This window comes from Lepidothrix coronata, unplaced genomic scaffold (assembly GCF_001604755.1).
Source record: "Lepidothrix coronata isolate B3197 unplaced genomic scaffold, Lepidothrix_coronata-1.0 Scaffold31, whole genome shotgun sequence".
Lineage (NCBI taxonomy): Eukaryota > Metazoa > Chordata > Aves > Passeriformes > Pipridae > Lepidothrix > Lepidothrix coronata.
This window is the reverse complement of record NW_016690211.1, coordinates 1,005,645-1,024,613: the sequence shown is the minus strand read 5'-3', so window position 1 is coordinate 1,024,613 and position 18,969 is coordinate 1,005,645. Positions and strand designations below refer to the sequence as shown.

At 40.9% G+C, this 18,969-nt stretch overlaps 1 protein-coding gene across 1 annotated transcript; it reads right to left on the bottom strand.

Moving 5' to 3' along the window:
• Positions 1 to 3,355: 3,355 nt before the first annotated feature.
• TARS (threonyl-tRNA synthetase) lies at positions 3,356 to 18,226 on the bottom strand. Its single transcript, XM_017811292.1, has 19 exons — positions 18,166 to 18,226; positions 17,800 to 17,880; positions 16,744 to 16,934; positions 15,561 to 15,684; positions 14,400 to 14,521; positions 14,075 to 14,192; positions 13,235 to 13,299; positions 13,075 to 13,153; positions 12,368 to 12,514; positions 11,374 to 11,472; positions 10,454 to 10,620; positions 9,746 to 9,908; positions 9,518 to 9,655; positions 8,938 to 9,015; positions 7,307 to 7,407; positions 7,091 to 7,195; positions 6,351 to 6,423; positions 5,506 to 5,620; positions 3,356 to 4,563 (listed from the first exon to the last, which is right to left on the bottom strand). The coding sequence occupies exons 1-19, from the start codon at positions 18,184 to 18,186 to the stop codon at positions 4,415 to 4,417; spliced, it is 2,136 nt and encodes a 711-aa protein (XP_017666781.1). The 5' UTR covers positions 18,187 to 18,226; the 3' UTR covers positions 3,356 to 4,414.
• Positions 18,227 to 18,969: the final 743 nt, after the last annotated feature.

Sequence of the window (18,969 nt, the reverse complement as noted above, 5' to 3'; positions counted from 1 at the left end):
GTGAGATATATAAATATATTTACACTTATATACAATTTCACGAGGGAAAGGGAAGGGGGAAGGGAAAGGGAACAAAACTAAAATAAAATATATAGATATCCCAAGACCCAATATCTAACAACTAAAAAGTTAGCAAAGAAAAATAGCTCACTACTCCCCTGGGACAACTGAGAGTCGCTCCGGAACGATCGCCGGCAACCTCTGTCTCCCAAGGTCGACAAGGCCTAACCAGGCCTCGCTCCCCAGCACGGCAGACTCAACAGCAGGGAACCTGCACCTACAAGCCGCCGGAAGGAAAGAGAGCGAAGGCCTCTCCTCCTCTCTTCTTATAATCTGGCTTACGTAAAAATCGTAGGGAATACTGGGTAAATCTGGACCCTTCCTTGGTTACAAACTGGTCACCAAGGAAGGCCTAGCCCAAACCACCACAGGATCTTAAAGAGGCAATTCCAAAGGCTTTGAGGAAGACAAGGATGTCTCGTGTGGCAGTGTGGATTCACCTGTTTTGTCTCCATTCTAGTGGTCCCCACTACCTTATCTTTTAGTACAGAGACATACAGTTGCTTGGTGGAGGCTCTGTCAAGGGTTAATTGGCTTGTGCGGGTTTTTTTCAATGCTGAATACTTTTGGTTTGGTTGTTGGTATTTTTTTACGGTTTTCACAGATGCCTTCTGTGCAACTCAGAGCATTCTCCTGTTTGCAGAAGAGCTTTGTGATCCACCTGAAGGCTGTGGTTTTGGGAGGGACACAGAGATCTCATGTATTGAAACCAAATGTGTAGCCCAGATGAACTATCCTCAATGTCTGAGAACACTACAAAATGTCCCTGGCTGCCCCAGTTTATCTGAGCACGTGTTCTTGTAGTAATTTATCAGAAGATGTTTTTCCTACATGAAAAAAACTAACTTTGGTACAAGTCCAAATGTAGCTCATTCTGTATGAGCATGCCCATCACAGTGGCTAACAAGGCATCAGCCACATCCAGAAAACTGTGAAAGAATATTCCTGTCCAAAGCAGATAGAAAATTCTACCATGTAGAAAGGCTGAATTGTTTTGGAAGTGCTCTTTAAGCATCAAGCACTATGTTCTGTCTTTTTTTTTTCCAATAAGTATAGCCTTTAGCAGTTCTTAAGTTTAATAGCATCAGTTTCTAATTATCAGATTTGAGGGCCAATTGCTTAGATCTTTGCCAGAGATGATTGTGCAATTTAGAAATGGTGGAGAAGGCAATCACGAAATTACACAGGATATGAGCTGCAGACCTGAAATGAGTTTTTGAAGACCCCTTAATTTTGGCCTTGTCTCACAAGGGAAAGGTCAGATTTGGCAAAACGATTTTCTTTTATCAAGGATCCTGTGTGAACTGGGTTTGGATACAGTGAGAAAAATGTAGTGAGGCAAGACTGACTTGAGTAAAAGTGCCTATGGCAATTAACAGTTTATCTCACAGCTGGGCTCTCCCCAAAAGTGGTGCTGCACTGTTTCTAGAGGAGTTGGTATGACATGACTGAATCTGAATACTGAAACTGCATCAGATTGACTCAGTGGTGTGATGGAATAAGTATTATGAGCTGCTGTGGGAATTTCATCCCAAGATGTGACAGGAAGCACCTTAGTGGAATTACCCTTGGTAGTAGCAGCATCCAGATGGCTCTGGGCCAGGGGAAACTTTCAAGGGAGTTTGCAGAACTGAGGAGCTTCACAGAAAGCTGAATCCTGGCATAGTCGTTCCTGCCAGGTACAGAAATTATTGCCAAACATTACTTGTTTATACTTGGATGATCTATCAGATTAGATATCTTCATTCCCTTTCATTCTGCGTGCATCCTTCAGCAATTTGCTTTAAAATCTGCTTTAAAGAGTGAGGAAACAGGACTTGCTTTGCAGTGAAGCAGAGTTGGAACTGTACCTTACCAGCTACTCCACAGGAAATGCCCATGAAAATTTCCCTAGAGGTATACAGTATGAAAAGTGAACAGCAAACGACTTGTATTTCTCTTGCCTAATTCTGGTAATGAGAGCAGGCTCTGTAGAACTGCAGAGATGACTTTCAGCCTTCTGAGACCCTAAATTTATTATACAGAGGCTTCTCTCCTGCTTGACAGGTGGTCCCACCAATAATCTATGACACCAAATCTGCATCCTGCCTTAAGAGACAGGCACAGTACTTTGTTGGAAGTTTAGTCCTACCAAAGATTACAAGAGTGACCAAAACTGCTGTTCAGAGGACTTCTGATTGAACCAAGAGAGAAGATGTGCTGCTTGGGCCAGGCAAGTGTTGCAGATGAAGTGAGGCACTTTGTAACAGTAATAGCAGTATGTTTATTGATATAAAACAGCTATTTAACAATTTTTGATGGTAAATGCAACAGTGGTTTAAAAAGATTCAATAGCAAAGTGCGCTTGATTGTCACTGCATAGAGGACGGGGTCAGGCAAAATTGTTAGGGAGACCCCCCATTGAGTCATGAGGTTCAGAAAGGGCCCCCTCACACTCTAAACTCCTTTCTGAGGGGAGTCTAGGTGAAGCTGGATCCAGACTTGGTCCCAGATTTGGACAATGGTTTATGTCTGAAGGATTACATGTGTGCATCCACTCTTTATATCACTTAACCAAGATTTCTAAGCTTGCTGAGAATCTGTTGTGGCAAGGATTCTCCCAGCCTCAAGAATCCCCACAAAGAGAAAGCAGAGCTGTCTGAAAACCAACAAATACACCAGCCCAGTGGAAAGGCAGACTGAGGCACGATTCATAGAGAGAAACGGAGGTGGTGGCTTGTTTTTCCTGGGGGACTTGTTTTGCTTCAGTATATGGTAGTCCTTCTGCCCCAGGGGTAGCTGACGTCTGATTCCGTTGCAGTGACTGCACGGGCAAGTCACTTCACAGGAAAGTAAAGCAGGTGCAAAATACTGAAAAGTTAGTAACTCTCACAAAAATGTTTGAAACCAGCAAGGCAGTGGAAAATCAATTTCCTCTTTTTTTATCCCCCACACAGCACTTAGATGGAACCTTTAATCTGAATGAACACAAGGAGGAGAAAATAGATTTTGCTGAAAGTTGCTGGGGTTGCAGTCTGAGTCTGAATTCACTATGGGTTCAAGTGCTGATAAAATGTGACCATCTCCCCTGAGTAAGACAGGTGAGAAAAGGCAGCATGAAATGCTTCTGCCTAGACAGTAATGGAAATGGCAAAACTCATGAGGTTTCTAAAAGATCAGATAGTTCAAACATGTCCTCAGATTTGTCTGATCTTTGCTAGGGCTGTAGCAATAGCTTTCTTTTTAAAGGAACTGTTAACAATCACCTTGGGAAGCTGCTAAGGTTAGTTAAGATTTTAAAAAAACAACACATAGATGCAAAAAAACCCCAGACCAAGATTTTATTTTTTGTCAGTAACAGACATTTGCCTCTTGTCAGCCAAATGTACAAAAACGCCTCAAACGAAACCCAAAAACAATTGATGAGATTTATCAGCTGTAAGATAGAAGGGGTGCTAATTAAGTATGTGATGATCTGAACTAGAGGCTTGGGAAGGAAGTGTTCCATGGGAGGGGACTGTACCCATTAAATTGGAAAACTGCATTTGTCTTAAACAAATAATCACTATCCTCTTCTGTTCAGTACTTTCTTGTTTCTGGTGTGACATACAACCTTACTGTAATGACAGTTCAGAGACAGGAACAGAAAGACCTTTTGTTTCTAAGAATCCTGGTTTTCTTAACTGCTTCTTTGGCCTTACTATGCCATGCCTTTTCCAGACAGTGTTATCCCCTTTCTTCAGCTCCAAGGACATGACCTGCAGAGCCAGCACATTTCAGAGACTGCCTTTGGAAAAGGGCACAGTAGGCTTTGGTTAGCAGCTTTGGTGAGCAGCTCGGTGCTCTGTGGCAGAGCGTTTCCCCTTTCATGTGACTGGGAATTCTTGAGAGTCAGTATTTTCAACTGATGTAAGACTGGGAGACAGGATGTCAAGATATCACTTTCCTTGCTCATGGAGACACTCCAAAAGCTGCTGCTGTGTATGTTTACTAGGTGGTTTCTTAAGCCTGAGGTTTTTTGTTACAACTTTCATGAAAAACATTTGTTACTAAAAAGGATTTTATTTTTAACAGGGTAGTTAGAATGCTATAGGTATCCCTGATTAACATTGCAATTTTCCCTTGCAGTCACAAAAAGCCATTTCACCTTGCTTCATCTGTCATTGGTTAGAGGCCAGGAAATTTTACTTCAAGGTTTGTGAAAAATTGATTTCTTTTTACAAAAAGAAGCATTTCTGACTAAAGAAAAATCCCCATTAAAATGAGCATGAGATCCAAATGTGAAATCTGGCTCAGAACAAAAGCTCTGTGGTTAACTAAACTAGGAAAACTAGAATGTGGTTTTTTTTTTAATGTCACGTAGAGCAGGTGGGTGTTAAAATTCTTCTTCGGCTTGTCTGGAACGAGAGCGTTTCAGCTGCAGGAGCCTCTCCACAGTGTCTGCAATGGTTCTCTCTCCATGCACCTTGTTATCCCGGGTGCGGATGTTCACTGTTCCACTCGCCTTCTCCTTTTCACCAACAACTAGAAAAAACCAAGGCACAAAAGGAATGAACTTAAAATTCAGCAAGCTCTTCCCCCACCCCCCATCCCTGCAAAACTTTAAGCTTACTAAACAAAAATTCTAAAAATCTTACAGATACCAAGACAATACGTGTGTGTCTAACTAAAATAAATTTTATATAACACACTTGGAGATTGTGTTTCTCCAGTACCCAATCTAAACTCTTTGAAACAACCTCTGAATGTAAATAAAGTGAGATTTTTTTTTTCCTTAATAGGGTGATTATTTGTTTGTGGTCCTGAAAGTGAAATGTGCTTGTGCCTTGTTTGTATCAAATGCTTAAAGTTTTAAACAATAGAACTTTTTCATGGTTCTGTCAGTTACTCTGAGGGCAGAGTTTCTCTGTCAAAGGCTCTTTCAACTCTAGTGGATCCCAGATAACTTTAAGGTCAATGATAGACCCCCAATTTACATGACAGGACTAATGTGCTCCTTCAAATCAAAGACTTCAGGATCAGTTTCTAATTGTCCCTGCATCACCCTCTCTAAAAGAGGCTCACCCTGTGCATGCACAGCTCAGAAGTGCACTCCAGTTGAATGCAGTGAAAACATGGCATTTGTTTTGCTCCATTAGAAACACGAGCATAAATTACTGGGAAAATGAAAAATAACTGAAGGATCTGACTGACAAGGGACAAGAGACTTCATACATGTCTCCACATGGCTGATTAAAGAACAGCAAAAACCTTTTTCTATAGCAACAGTAATGCCTTGGGTCACAGTGATCTTTCAGCGACAGCTGTAAAGTGAGAAACGCTATCATGTAGGCAGGAAAGACTCTCTGCAATGGAGACCCTTAGGAACAAAGTGACCTAAAACACTGATTACGATCCTGCCCTGCTCACAGAAGATCAAATCCTGTAACAAGAAAGTCAGCTAGGATAAGGTAAGAAATATGTTACCTAGAATAAAGTTATACTGTGCAAGCTGAGCATTTCTGATCTTCTTGTTCAGTGTGCACCCAGGATCTACATCAACATCTGCCATAAATCCTGCATCATGGAAGTCCTGCCGGACCTAGGAGAAAAAGTATTTAAACTGTCACTACAGGATATTGATGATCATGAACTATTTATGATACGTAGACTTAAGCCAGTTAAGATTATCTGACCCCTAAAACAAAGACACTGTCATGGGCTCAGGCGATAAAGATGAGCACAGTTCAAGAAATTAAAATTAAGTCAGCTATCATGCAACAACATACACACAACAAATAGGCAGTGATGTGAACATCTAATATTTGGGCTGAATAGTGATTAGAGTTCGATACTGTAAAAGGCAGCAGGGTGGTGGAGCTTACTGATTAGAAGAGATTTTTTTTTTAATTTATTTTGCAGACTATTTTACTCATATATAGTGTGCTTGAAAAAGCTATAGGAGATCGATGCTGAAGGCAAAATATGCAAAGACTTATTTTCATCTTTCTTACTGCTCTGCAAGATGCACATGGCCATGGGAGACTTGAACCTGAAGACAGCTTTTGAGCTAGAGCAAAAAACTAAGTTTTCCAAAGATAAAAGTCTCACAAAGACCAACATTTGTTGTTTATGTACCCAAAATCTAACTCAGGTTATCTTTAAGACAAATCTACACAACTTCAGCAGCTAATTGTCACTGTAATATAAAAATGACTCAATATGTAGAGACTTAGAACACTTGTCTGAGATAAATACTATAATCATGAATAACCAGGTATTTCAGCTAAATGTGATATACTGAAAATGAAGCACAAAACCATGTACATCACCTTTTGAGCATACTCATCACACGCTGGTCCCACTGGTACCACCATAACCTGCTGTGGGGACAGCCAGAGCGGCCTTCAATAAACAAACAAAACAAGTTTATTTAGCTTTCAGTATGAAATCCTACTTACAGATAGAAGTACAATCTACACAAGAGACTCATCAAGCCATCTGGTTAGATTCGGTGATGAGAGCCCTACACTCATTACAACTTATCTCCTAAAGAGAGCTGAGTGTCTAAAAGAATTCAGTGTGGGCAAAAGCACTCGCTGACCAGAAGATTCATGTTGTGTTTTACAATATACAACAAACCATAATTGAGTTATTGATCTTATTACTAACTAAGCACAGGAAAACATTTACTTTAGTACAGTCTTGTTATAATCAGAGGGGTCATTCCCAGTGGGTATTATACATATATTACACAGGTAAAGTAGGTCATGTACATAAATAACTCTTTACCAAGGCAGCCCAGCTGCAAAAGCAGTTGGGAGACTTATGCCTTGGGCAGAGCAGCTGTATGCTGCAACTGCATGAGCAGTATCATATAGAATCTACCATATCTTGAATTATTTAATACTTAAGGCAGGTGGTTCAGAAGAAATTGCCTTGTGGTATTCCTATGGCATGTCCCTGTAGCAAGCAAGAAGAACAAACAAACCCTCTTGACTCTTAGATGCTTGGGGCTAACTTCTCTCCTAAAGTGTTTGCTCAAAGTGGAATAATAACTTTTAAACATTACCATTTGCCTCCATAGTTTTCAGTTAGAATGGCAATCATTCTCTCCACAGATCCCAAGATAGCCCGGTGAATGATAACTGGTCTTGTTTTGTCATTACCATCATGGCTGTAAAGAAAAGGGTTTCGTAAGGTTTTTTTACTCGATGCAAACTTATGCCTGTAAGTGTCAGTGAAGCTACATTATACAGAACTTAAAGCCACCAGCTTCTGTGCTTACCTGACAAAGGTGAGGTTAAATCTGACTGGCAGCTGGAAGTCGAGCTGAATTGTAGCACATTGGTGGTAGCGGCCAATGGCATCTTTAATCTGAATGTCAATCTTAAAACCACAAAGATACAAACTTTTACTACAGCTTAAAAGACAAGGATTCCCCTCTGAAAGCAAACTCATTGTTTTAAGATGGAAGGTTTCATTCAATGCAGAGGAACTATATGTACCTTTAGACAGCATAGTTTTACTTCAGCCTGTGTTAGGATTTAAGTGATTTGCAGGTTCTGATGCAAAAAATGTTAAGAGTAAAACCAGAGTGAGTAAGTAGAGAGACTACTTCAGGGGGAAACTACCTCAGATATCTCAGATTACTTTTTGTGTTTTTCCATCTGGTACTCTCATGGGCCTTTTCACTGAGTGAATTAAGCAGCCTGTAAGTGCAGAATTGAACATGTCTGCACAAAAATAAAACTTCCTCAACATCAAACTGGCAAACTTACACCTCTATATTATGCAGTATTTGAATACTTTGTAGCTTATGTTACAAATTCAGGGCATGAACGTGGGATGAGAATCCTACTATTAAATAGTCCACTTACCAGTAGAGAGTCATATTAATCAATGTTACTAATCCTGACCTATGAGTCAAGCCTATTCTTTCTTTTGCATCCGACACTTAAATCCTGAGTAAATTTATGATACAAGTTAGACAGAAAAGACTGATAGAAAACAGTAGATTTATAATGTCCTGACCTTATTATTTATCACACTGCTCACTTACTCATCGTTTTACCAGTATGGCTATATGTTGAGGCTGTGTCCCTTATTTTAATTTATGTATTACACACCCAGATCAGTGTTTTAACAACTCAAGACCTAAATATCTTTCAACTTTGCAATCAGAAGTCAGAGTTTATTGTAGTTCAGCTAGTTACCACAGAGCTTCATTCTTTACAATCTACTTTTTCAAATTCAGACTGTATTAGGAGCAAGTGTAAGGTTAATTAATGTTAACAAAGGTTCCTGTATATTTGCCCTCTTTCAATCAAATGAGGAAATTACTAAATCTTGTTTGCATTTCATGTTATGAATGACTAGCTGCTATAACACATTTCACCTACAACACAATAAGCTGAAACTGAATCATTAGCATACAAATAGAGTAATCAGAACAAGTTTACTAGACGAGAACACTACATAAATGTAGTGTAGGTGTATTATGGAAAGATTTAAAAGCAGTTTACTTTTGTTCTTCTCGTGATCTAGGATTCACTTTCTAATGCAGGAGCTGCTCTGCTAAAACAGATCTTACAGTGCCACCTTCTGTTCATGTTGCTCAACTAAACCAGTCAGCTCTGTTTAAGCTGCTGATTCATGTAAACTGGGTTTAATTAATGAAATGAGTTTTAGAACTCACGTTATAACTATGTGAACACCAGGATGACAGAGTATTATCCCTCTCTCAAGTATGTCAGAGTTTCTGTTTCTGGAAAACCAGAAGATTTTAGCCAGACAGCATCTTAAAATGGTATTAGATAACTGTAACAAAAAAAAATCCCTTTACTCCTGGATAAGGCCTTTTGCCTTATCCAAACAGAATTAAAAGCTGAAACCAGACAGGGGTCAGCACATACTAACCTTAGGTCCATAGAAAGCTCCATCACCAGGGTTTAACTCCCACTTCTCACCAAAGGCATTGAGGCTGTTTTCAAGTTGCTGGAGATAAAAGGACACACACTCAGTGTTTCTTTCCATGTTACAACATCAGGTCAGCCTGCTACTACAGATAGGTGACCCTACCAAATTCTCTGTACTTCTCAGTTGCTGCTGAAACTCATTTATTGACTGAAAAAGGGAAGTTTTGGAAGAGAGCCAACTAAAAAAAAAATTAATTAGTCTAAATTTAAACAAACAAAATTAATGCAATCATTTTGGAAAAGGCCGAACAAGCATTAGCTAAGATGCAAGAACTGTTTATGCCAGATTCAAAGTCTGTAGATAACTTTGAGATGAGATCCACCCTGGTACACCAAATGTCTATTCTGCCCCATCTTCTCACACCTGCACGGGCTAACCCCATCCCTTCCAACCTCCCTTTCAGGAGACAGATCTAAGTCTTACTATAGGGGCTGCCAGAACTGGTTCTCTTTGCAGTTCTTACAGAACTTGCAGCTGCAGCCTTGATTTTATAAAAAAAGTTAATAAAACTACTGTTTACCTTTTCAGCCTGATTCCACACTTCAATATCTCCCAGGTACTTTTCAGGACGAGTGGAGAGATTCAGTTTAAAGGAAAATCCAAAGACATCATACACAGTACGCAAGAACTGCAGACAACTCTTTATCTCCTCTTCGATCTTTATGACAAGAGATAGAACGCGTCAATTATGGAAAAAAATCAGTTAATGTGATTTTAATGCCCGATTTCCTTTCACAGCAGCCCATACCTGCTCCATAGCACAGAATATGTGAGCATCGTCCTGCTGGAACCGGCGCACTCGAGTGAGCCCTGTTAGAGCTCCTGACAGTTCGTTGCGGTGCAGGACTCCAAAATCAGCCAAACGTAACGGCAGCTCACGCCACGATCTCGGGCGATGATCAAACATGAGGCTGAAGGAAAAGTTTGTTACTGGGAGCCCACTGAGAATCAAAATTCTGCAAACTGCAGGCAGTGAGAAGCTACCAGTGACTAAGCACATGCCCATTAAGCCAATGGTGTAATCCGGATAAAACCATCAGTCATATCTAGTTTTGTCAGGAAAACAAATGCACATCTCCTTTTACAGCTGGTAGGCTTCCCCCACCTCACAGAGAGAAGATATAAGAGGTCCTAAAACTGGGCATTAAAAGCTGAATGCCTAAAGTAGCACAAAATTGACAATGTCCCAGTATTTATTTTGGATATCTAGGTTTTGTAGTATCAAGGTAAGATTCAGGTCTAAAACACTGTCACTATAATGGTGGAAAAATGACACTTCTCAGTGTCTCAAGTAAAGAGAGAATGTAGGCAACAACACTCACAATTACAGCATTCCTGACAGCATGAATACCTGAAGACAGCCATCTCTACAATTACACAGGCAAAAGGAGGAGGGTGGGATTGCTTTTTTGTTTCCCCCAACATCTTTGCTAAACTGGATTTGCTATGTATTTACCAGTGTCCTGGGCAGTTCATGGGCTTCAGAGCAAAGATCTCCTTCTCCACTTCAAAGGAAAACATGTTGTCACTGTAATGCTGCCAGTGCCCTGAAGTCATCCACAGTTTGCTGTTGAAAACATTTGGAGTGACAACCTCCTGGAATCCACGTTTTCGATACTCACTCTAAAACAACAGTTAGTTGTTTTATTTTATTGTTTATAGTATTTATTTTATTTGTTTACAGTTGTTTTATTTAGTTTATTTTATAACTTTATTTGTTATAAAATAACTAATAAAGAAAGCAAAAGTACAGACTTCAATCCGCAGCCATAACAATATACAAATGCTGCCGTACAAAACTCCACAACTTAGGGAAGGAGGCAGGGAAGAGAAAAATTCAAGTTAGGCATGTAGTAAGCAAGAAGAACAAGTTTCTTCCCTGCAAGCAAAGCAGCAGTCTCTAATTACTCGATGATACTTGACAGTACATAGCAGCCCAAATATACAGTAAAAACAAAGACTTCAAATATTACAACAGGAAGATCAGGGGTTTTTTTTTCTACATATATTTTCAAAGTGAATAGGTCTACAGGGCCAAATTAAGTAAGTTTATTAAAACAAATCAATATGCATCAGTGGAACAGCAGTAGCGTGAGCTTAGCTGTACTATTAGATGTCAACGAATTAATATTATAAAGCACCTTTATCACAGCTTTAGCTGCAGATATAAAGTACTTGTATAATATAATGTAATTTTGCAGAGACTGTGACAAGACCAATTAAAAAAAATCAGGTTTCTTTAGTGCCTTATAGAATTAAGAGATTAAAATAACTTGAAATGAAAGGCTCTTAATACTGTTATATGTAGCATGCTGTTACACATTTTTCTAAAATCATGCAATTTTTTCTATAAGCTTTCCAAAAGACAGTACTTACCCGGATGAATTCAATTAATGTATTATAAATGTAAGCTCCTTTTGGCAAGAAAAAACAGCTACCAGGGCTAAGCTCATGGAAGAAAAACAGTTCTTGGTCCTGCAGAAAAATAATACTTGAAAAACTCAGTACTTGCACCCTACTTTTTTCACTTAACATTCACAAATGAATTACTACTGACTGGGCATCACTACCAGTTTCAAAAAGAAAAACCTGGAAAAAAAACCCACAATATCCAATGGATCAGATGCCTTTTCACTAGTATTTTTATGTCCATCAGTAGTTAAAGGGGATTGTTCAGTTTCGTGTTTCATTACTGATGCTTCAAAACTTCACACTTAACTCTCAACTGTGCCCCCACAGCTTCCTTTGTACACTGACAAGTAAATGTTTAGTTCTGCTTCTGCAGCTAATTATGTGCACATGAAATGATTGTGTGAACTACAGTGAACTACAGTTGGCTAATGTGACACACTGTGGACATGCTTCAGACTGCACAGTGAATTCTTCTGTATGTTTTCATGATGTACTAGCAGCAGACATTATAATGCTGTTCAGAACTATCAGTTATCTGACAGGGGTATCTACTGAAGAAAAACGAACCCAAAAACCAACCAACCAAAAAACATAGCTCTGTATTACAGATTCTGAAATCACACAGAAGAAAAGAACTGTGTGAACAGACCACAGCAAACTGCGTTGGAATGAGCACTGCCCACAGAGTGGGGCATTGATGTGTTGCAGAAGGAAGTGTTTCTGTTCTGTTCTGATTGATCTGTGGAATAAGGATGTTGTTGCATTTAAAAGAGCAAAAAGTTATTTTTCTAGGACTTTGATGCTTGAAAGAAAAGTACCTGACTTTGCAACTCAAAATAAAATTGTGTCACATCTTGATTGTGGCAGCAAAGTATACACTGTCTTCAAGAGGTTTCTAGCTAAGGGGTTAAATCCACACAGTGTTTTTGAAATACATTACTTAGAAAAACTGTCTCACCCGCCCAATTTTTCTGTGATCTCTGCTTTTAGCCTCCTCCTGGAATTTCTCCCATTCCTTCAGCATTTTTGCATCTGGGAATGAAATTCCATAGATCCGCTGGAGGGATTCCATATCAGCCTTGCCTTCCCAATAGGTAGAAGAATTCTGCGTGCAAAAAAATAAATGTAACACTGAAGAAAAGGAGGAGCCTCCACTACTGCAACCTGCTATGAAAAGGCATATAATTATTAATAAACCATTAATGTGGAACAAATAAAGCGTACAGAGAATTTTAATTGTAAAGTCAGAGCACTGATCAGAAAAATACAGAAAGAAGAGGTGAACAAACTAAGCAAATATGGTTTCGGGCTCTCTCCTGTCTTTTTCCAAAGCCTATCCGCTCCCTTTGTAGCCATCCTTTTCCAACTGTTTAGTCACAAATAGCTATAACCATCAGCTGAGCAAAAACTATAAACTCTAACTGACACAGTTCAGTCAAAACTTGAGCTAAACTTGTGTTCCTATCTGTGCTGGAAGTGCAAGCCCTGGACACACAGCTGGCTTCACACCATGTGAATATCATTCCAGCACACAACCTTTCCACAATTTGCAACACTGAGAGATTTTAGCCAGGTTACTCATTTCACAATACATTCTTGGCTCAGCCCAAAGACAGCAACACATTTTCAGTGAAAACATTTGTTCAAGGAAGTTTTAGCACTTACCTTATGAATTTTTATGGTCTTTATCTTGCCAGTATGTCTGACATGAGGCCCTCTGCATAAATCTATCAAGGGACCACACCTAAGAACAGGAAAGCATTTATTTGGTATATTTAACCCTAGATTCATAAATCTAGTAATATTATGATCCACGCATAATTACCTGTATACTGTAGTAGTTGGAGTATTGACCTTCTCATTCAGGATGCGACACTTGAATTTATTATACTGAGAAAAAAAGCAGCACAAATATTTGTTAAGTCTTTGTTAAGCAGGAGAACTGGCCAGCAGTTTAAATTATTTGCTAACCTGATGCTATGCTGCATCAAAAGCACAGAGCAGCAGCGGAGCAAGCTGCCCAGAAAGCAGTTTGTGCAGTCTCTGTCCTTAAGAAATTTTGAAGGCCCAGCCGGAAGCCTGTTCTGATTTCAGTGTTGGTCCCATGCCCTCTGCATGATATTGGACTGGAGACCTACAGAGGTAGGTCTGAATGACACTATGATCTTCCTGATGTCCCAACAGTGAAAACTCAGTAACGTCTACCTCAGGAATTCAAAAAAACTATTTGCTGCTAGATACTAAAGGGAAAGCATGAACTTTTAGTGTTGCTTGGACTTTCTCAGAAGTCCTCATTTTAAAAAACGTTTTATGAAGCTTTCTGAATGCAGCAGCACATGCAGTTACAGTATCATACAGCCAAGATAATACAACATAACTGCACATAATACATTGCAAATTTGTATCTCTGGGAAATAAATGAAGAATGCAAGTTCACAGATTTTGTGAAGGTCACTCAGGGGAAGAAATAGTTCTTACATTCTCAAGAAACTAAGAATTAAACCTTTGCTCTTTTTTTTTGTTAGATATCACAAATGAGTTTATAAGAACCTTAAAAAGTTAATTTGATAGGCTGTCCTCTACCACTAATAGAACATACACTAAAGTTACAAACACTTAAAGACTAATTGGATGAGGCTAGAAACAACCTTCTAAAACAGCCTACCTTAAACATTTCAAGTAGTGTTTCCTTCTTAACTTCCAGTCTCTCAAAGGCTTGTTTTTCCTTCATTATCTTTTTGCATAATGTTTCCAAAGCAGAGAAGTCATTACTTGATACACCCCTAAAATAAACACACACACACACAGAAGTGAATCATTTTTGCTTCCATTTGCAATTTGTGATCCACTAGCTTGTGGATGGGAGGCATTACAAAGGACAAAGTCACCTATAGCAGTAGATATGATGTTCCAGAAACAAGTACGTAACAGAAATTTTGCTGTGACTGCCACCCCACACCTCCAAAAAACCAGAAAAATACAAAACATACCCTTCCTCAAGGAACATGTCGTAATAAAATCCATTTTCGATTGGTGGGCCGTAGCACAAACAGCCACCATAGATCCGTTCCATTGCTTCACCCATTATGTGAGCGCTCGAGTGCCAGTACACCTAGTGGAAGTAAAAAAAGAGGGAATTAGTGCATTTCAACTGTTTTATTTAAAACCTTTTTTGAAACTCTTGCTTTTAAGGATACACTAGATCAGTCAGGAGAAGAGAAGTGACCTGCCCAGCAACACTCTCAGCCCAAGCACCAATGTTTCCAAAAGGTAGCATTTCCACCACAAAACTGTTTAGACTGTGGTAGCAAACAATTCCTATTTCCAACTACTGTCGAAATTATTCAATTATTTTCAAGAAGTCTGGAAACTAATTCAGAAACCTTTTTTTCCTAAGAACTTCAATCAGTCAACTCTGCATAAAGACCAAAAGGTGTGCTTTCAACATTAGGCTGTTGTCCTAGTCCAAAGATTTTATGCATGGGAAATCCTGCACATTCCATCTTCTAGGACACCTGAGGTTTTGACAAAACTAAATCTGTAAGAGTTCTTCTGTCTTGACTAGCACAGACAAATCAGGAGCCCTCACTTAGCCAGTAAGAAAACTCTGAGTTTGAATGCAAGACTTTTGTGATGAGTTTGACTGACAGCTTCTTGTACCAACTCATTTTTTCTAAAGATAGTATTTATCAGTTTACTGGATATCCACATTTATCTGAACGAGTAGGCAAAATAAAGTAGGTACATCTGCATGTAAGAAGAAAAAGAGAAGCCCACTCAGTACTTTTATCATTGTACGTAGACAGTACTTTTGTACTGTTTTGTTCTCAAAGGCAGTGCTGAAGAGGTCAGTTCAAAAGACCTCCTTTATATGAACACAAAGGTTGTAAATGTAAAATTTTAATGAGAATAAACTTGACATAATCTACAGCAACTGTGAGCAGAATTGGCTACAAATACACAGCAGAATGTACATTATCTGTAGTACCGAAACCACTCTGTAAGGAACTATTAGGAAATGCAGATGTACCTACACTGCAAACCTGTTCCTTCCTCTTCATCTTCTGAACACAGTAAATATGCAAATAACTACCAGAGGCTGAATTTCATGTAAATCCAAGAGCAAACAAGTTTTGGTAGAAGATACTCACTGCTTGAGCCTCTTCATCTTCAAACTTAAGCAGCTCCAAAGTACAATCCTCCTCCAAAGGACGATCTAGATCCCAAACCATCTTGTTCACTTTAGCAATAACAGTGTTGTCAGCTAATCCCTGGCTACAGAATAAACATAAAAGTACAATTATAAGTCATAATAAGTATACAGTAGTTTGAAATCACTCAGTAGAAGTCCCCTGGATTTTCCCCTCCAGGTTGAATAAGATCAGGAGTGCTCAGAGTAGACACAATGTCATAAATAAATTCCAAATAAACAAGCAGTTTAGCCAGTCTTGAACACTCATGAAAAATCCTATTTATATTTCAGAGATATGGAAAGTAAATTGTGTTATATACCCAACATTCACACATTTTTTAACATACTTGACTTAGAGGCAGCCACCTCAAGGTACTAACCTGACTTCCCAATCCTGTTGCAATATAACACAGAACTTCTCTCATAAAAATTATCCAATACCATTTTTGATGTAGTAACTTTATAGTTTGTATCCACTAGGCAAAAATACCCTTTTCTTGATCTCAAATCACAAAAGTAAATAAATTCCAATGTCATAGCACCTTTCGGGGAGAGGGGAGGGGGCAGAAAGAAAACAAAAAAGGCATCTCACCTTTAGGAATCATCCAATTTTTGTAATTTTAACTGTCAGGGTGTTCACTGTGTATCATTCAAAAATGACCCACAGCCAGTATGAGCAACCTGTAGATGTGCAATACTCTTTTGGATAGGTATCTCCCATGCAAGTAAAAGTACAATTAAGTGAGAGATACTCATATGTTACCTTTCTCTGAAATCAATTGAAACATGACCCAGCAGTTGTCCTCCTCAGGCCAATGCAAGCTGGTTTGCAAGTGCTAACATTCAATCTGATCATTTACTAGCAAATCAGGTCTTAATGCAAGAGCAGTACTTGCAGGAGAAAATCTGCAAGTAATGTGTATCAAAAAGATCTCAATTCTATTCTTATTTAATTGTAGAAACTGTACCTTTATAAAGAAGAAAAAAATTTCACTCCAAAACTAAAACCCAACCGGTTACCTCCAGTTCATTGTACACAAGGTGCTTTGAGAAGAGATAAATGACTAAGAAATCATACATTACCCATCCCCTCAAAGCCACTCTCTGACCCTGACTGTGTGTATCACGGAACAGAACCGTACCTAATTCCACAAGCGATTTGATAAGGAGTAGTCTTCCAAGATTCAGCATCAACCTGCTTGCCATCAGGTAGTGTAACTTTAATGGGTTTACTATCCTTTGCCGCTCTTTCTGCAAGGAGTGCATCATGTTCAGCTTTAAGTTTATTGTACATCTCTAAACGCTCATTGATAAATGCAGGCCAAGGATTCAGCTACACAGAATAAAGAGAAAGGAAAATGGTTTATAGATTATTAATCTGATAGCACGTTATGTCAAGAATGCAAACAGTAGTTATACTTTTCAGAAGCAGCTACGTGACGATATCTATATACGTACTATATCTAAAAAATAATCAACATTATTCCAGGTTATGTAGTATTAGTTACATCATTCATAACGTCATAAGGCTTCAGCTGAATGAAAACTATACCATTGTACACCTGTTTAATAAACCACATATGTTACCAACCACCTACACAGCTTATTAAACACCTGTTTAATAACCTAAATAAGGGCAAAAATCAACCCAAAAACACTGTATAAGAGCAACGTAAAAACAGATTTTTCTTATTAAGTCAAAAAACTGCGGCAATGCCGGTTCCTGTCCAGCCAGACAGGAACTGACTCCAGCTTACACACGTGTACTGACGTCAGGACTATCTGCCTGGGCACAGCCAAGGTTGCACAGCTCCGCAGCTGGCTCAGGACTGGTGCTGGCTCGCAGCTGGCCCTCTGTGCAGTCAGAAGGATGTGTGTTTTACCCATCATAAAGACGGAAAAGACAAGAGCACCTTATGCTGACTCTCCTCATCCCAAAGATCTGCCTCCTGCCTCCCGCTGCAAACAGGGTCACAGGTGGAAAGCATCGCCGAGCCGCAGCTGTGCCAATCTGAGCTGCCCTCCCATTACCCCAAGGAAACTTGGTGCAGAACCCGACAACGTCACTTCAGGCCAAAATCTGGGAAAGATGTAACTGTATCGCCTGATAAAATACTTTAGAAGGACGAGTTGTAGCAAATGCCACCAGCACGCCCAGGACACGGCATCTCCCAGCCCCTGGCCGAGGGGCAGCTCACCTCCGACCGCCCTCCATCGCCGGCCCCGTCCTTCATCTTCTTCTTCTCGCAGTTTGCTTTCCTCTCTTCCCCACCGCCCACCTGCGGAGGGCGAGCACCATTTCCTCACTCTCCAGGAGTCGCTTTAAGCCCCCTCAGCCCCCCATCCGGCGAACAGACCCAACGCCCTCGCCCCGGGAAGCCCCAGCCCCGCTCCCAGCTCCTTTTCCCTGGGGCACATCCCACCGCTGTGGAAGCCCCACGGAAGAGGCCCAGCCCCCTCCGCCGCCAGCACCCGCCCTCCTGACAGGGCTGCCCCTCTCCCGAGCCCTGACGCGGGGCCGGAGGAGCCGCCCCGACTCAGCCCGAGGGGGACGCGGGTCCCACCTGCCCGTCACCTCCCGCCATGGCCGCGCAGAGCTGCCCGGGAAGGGGCGGGCGCGCAGGCGCCGCTCGGCCCCGCGGCTGATGCAACCGGGGGCGGCCGCTCCGGCCCGGCCCGAGCGGGGCCGCCCTGGGCGGGGGGTAGGAGGGGGAAGGCGGCCCGTGAGGGGCTCCGGCAGCTCGGGATGGCAGAGGATCTGTCCGCACCCGCGACAGCGGGGAGCGGGGCTCGTGTCTCCGTACCCCCGCTCCCCTCGCTGCCTCTGGGAGAATCGCAAAGTGAATTAGGTTGAACAAGTCCTCTGAGCATCGCGCCCAACCTGTGACCCGGCACAACCATGGCACGAAGTGCTACGTTCGGTCTTTCCTTTAACACCCTCAGGGGCGGTGACTCCAGGGACGGCAGTGCATTCCTATGTCTGTGGAATGCACTGTTCTTCACCCTTTCTGTGAAGAAATTCTTCCTAATGTCCAACCTAAACCTCCCCTGGTGCAGCTTAGCACTGCCCTGTCTCTGGTTGCCTGGGAGAAGAGACCGACCCCCACCTGGCTACAACCTCCTTGTTGGAGAGAGTGAGAGGTCACCCCTGAGCCTCCTTCAGGCTAAACATCCCCAGCTCCCTCAGCTGCTCCTCACAGGACTTGTGCTCCAGTCTCCTTCCCAGCTCTGTTCCCCTTCTCTGAACTCGCTCTAGCACTCAGGGATACCTGGCTACCATTCCCCTGAGGCAGAAGTTCATCAAGGGTGGATCAATGAATGGAAGTACTCTTTGCAAAAGAGACTAAAATAAAATAAAAATTGGACTG

Coding starts and splice junctions, on each gene's coding strand:
- TARS (XM_017811292.1), bottom strand. CDS start 18,186: ATGGCGGGAGGTGACGGGCAG. Junction 11,473..12,367: donor ATCACAGAAAAATTGGGCGG/GTGAGACAGTTT, acceptor ATTTTTCTGCAG/GACCAAGAACTGTTTTTCTT. Junction 9,656..9,745: donor TATTCTGTGCTATGGAGCAG/GTATGGGCTGCT, acceptor CTTGTCATAAAG/ATCGAAGAGGAGATAAAGAG.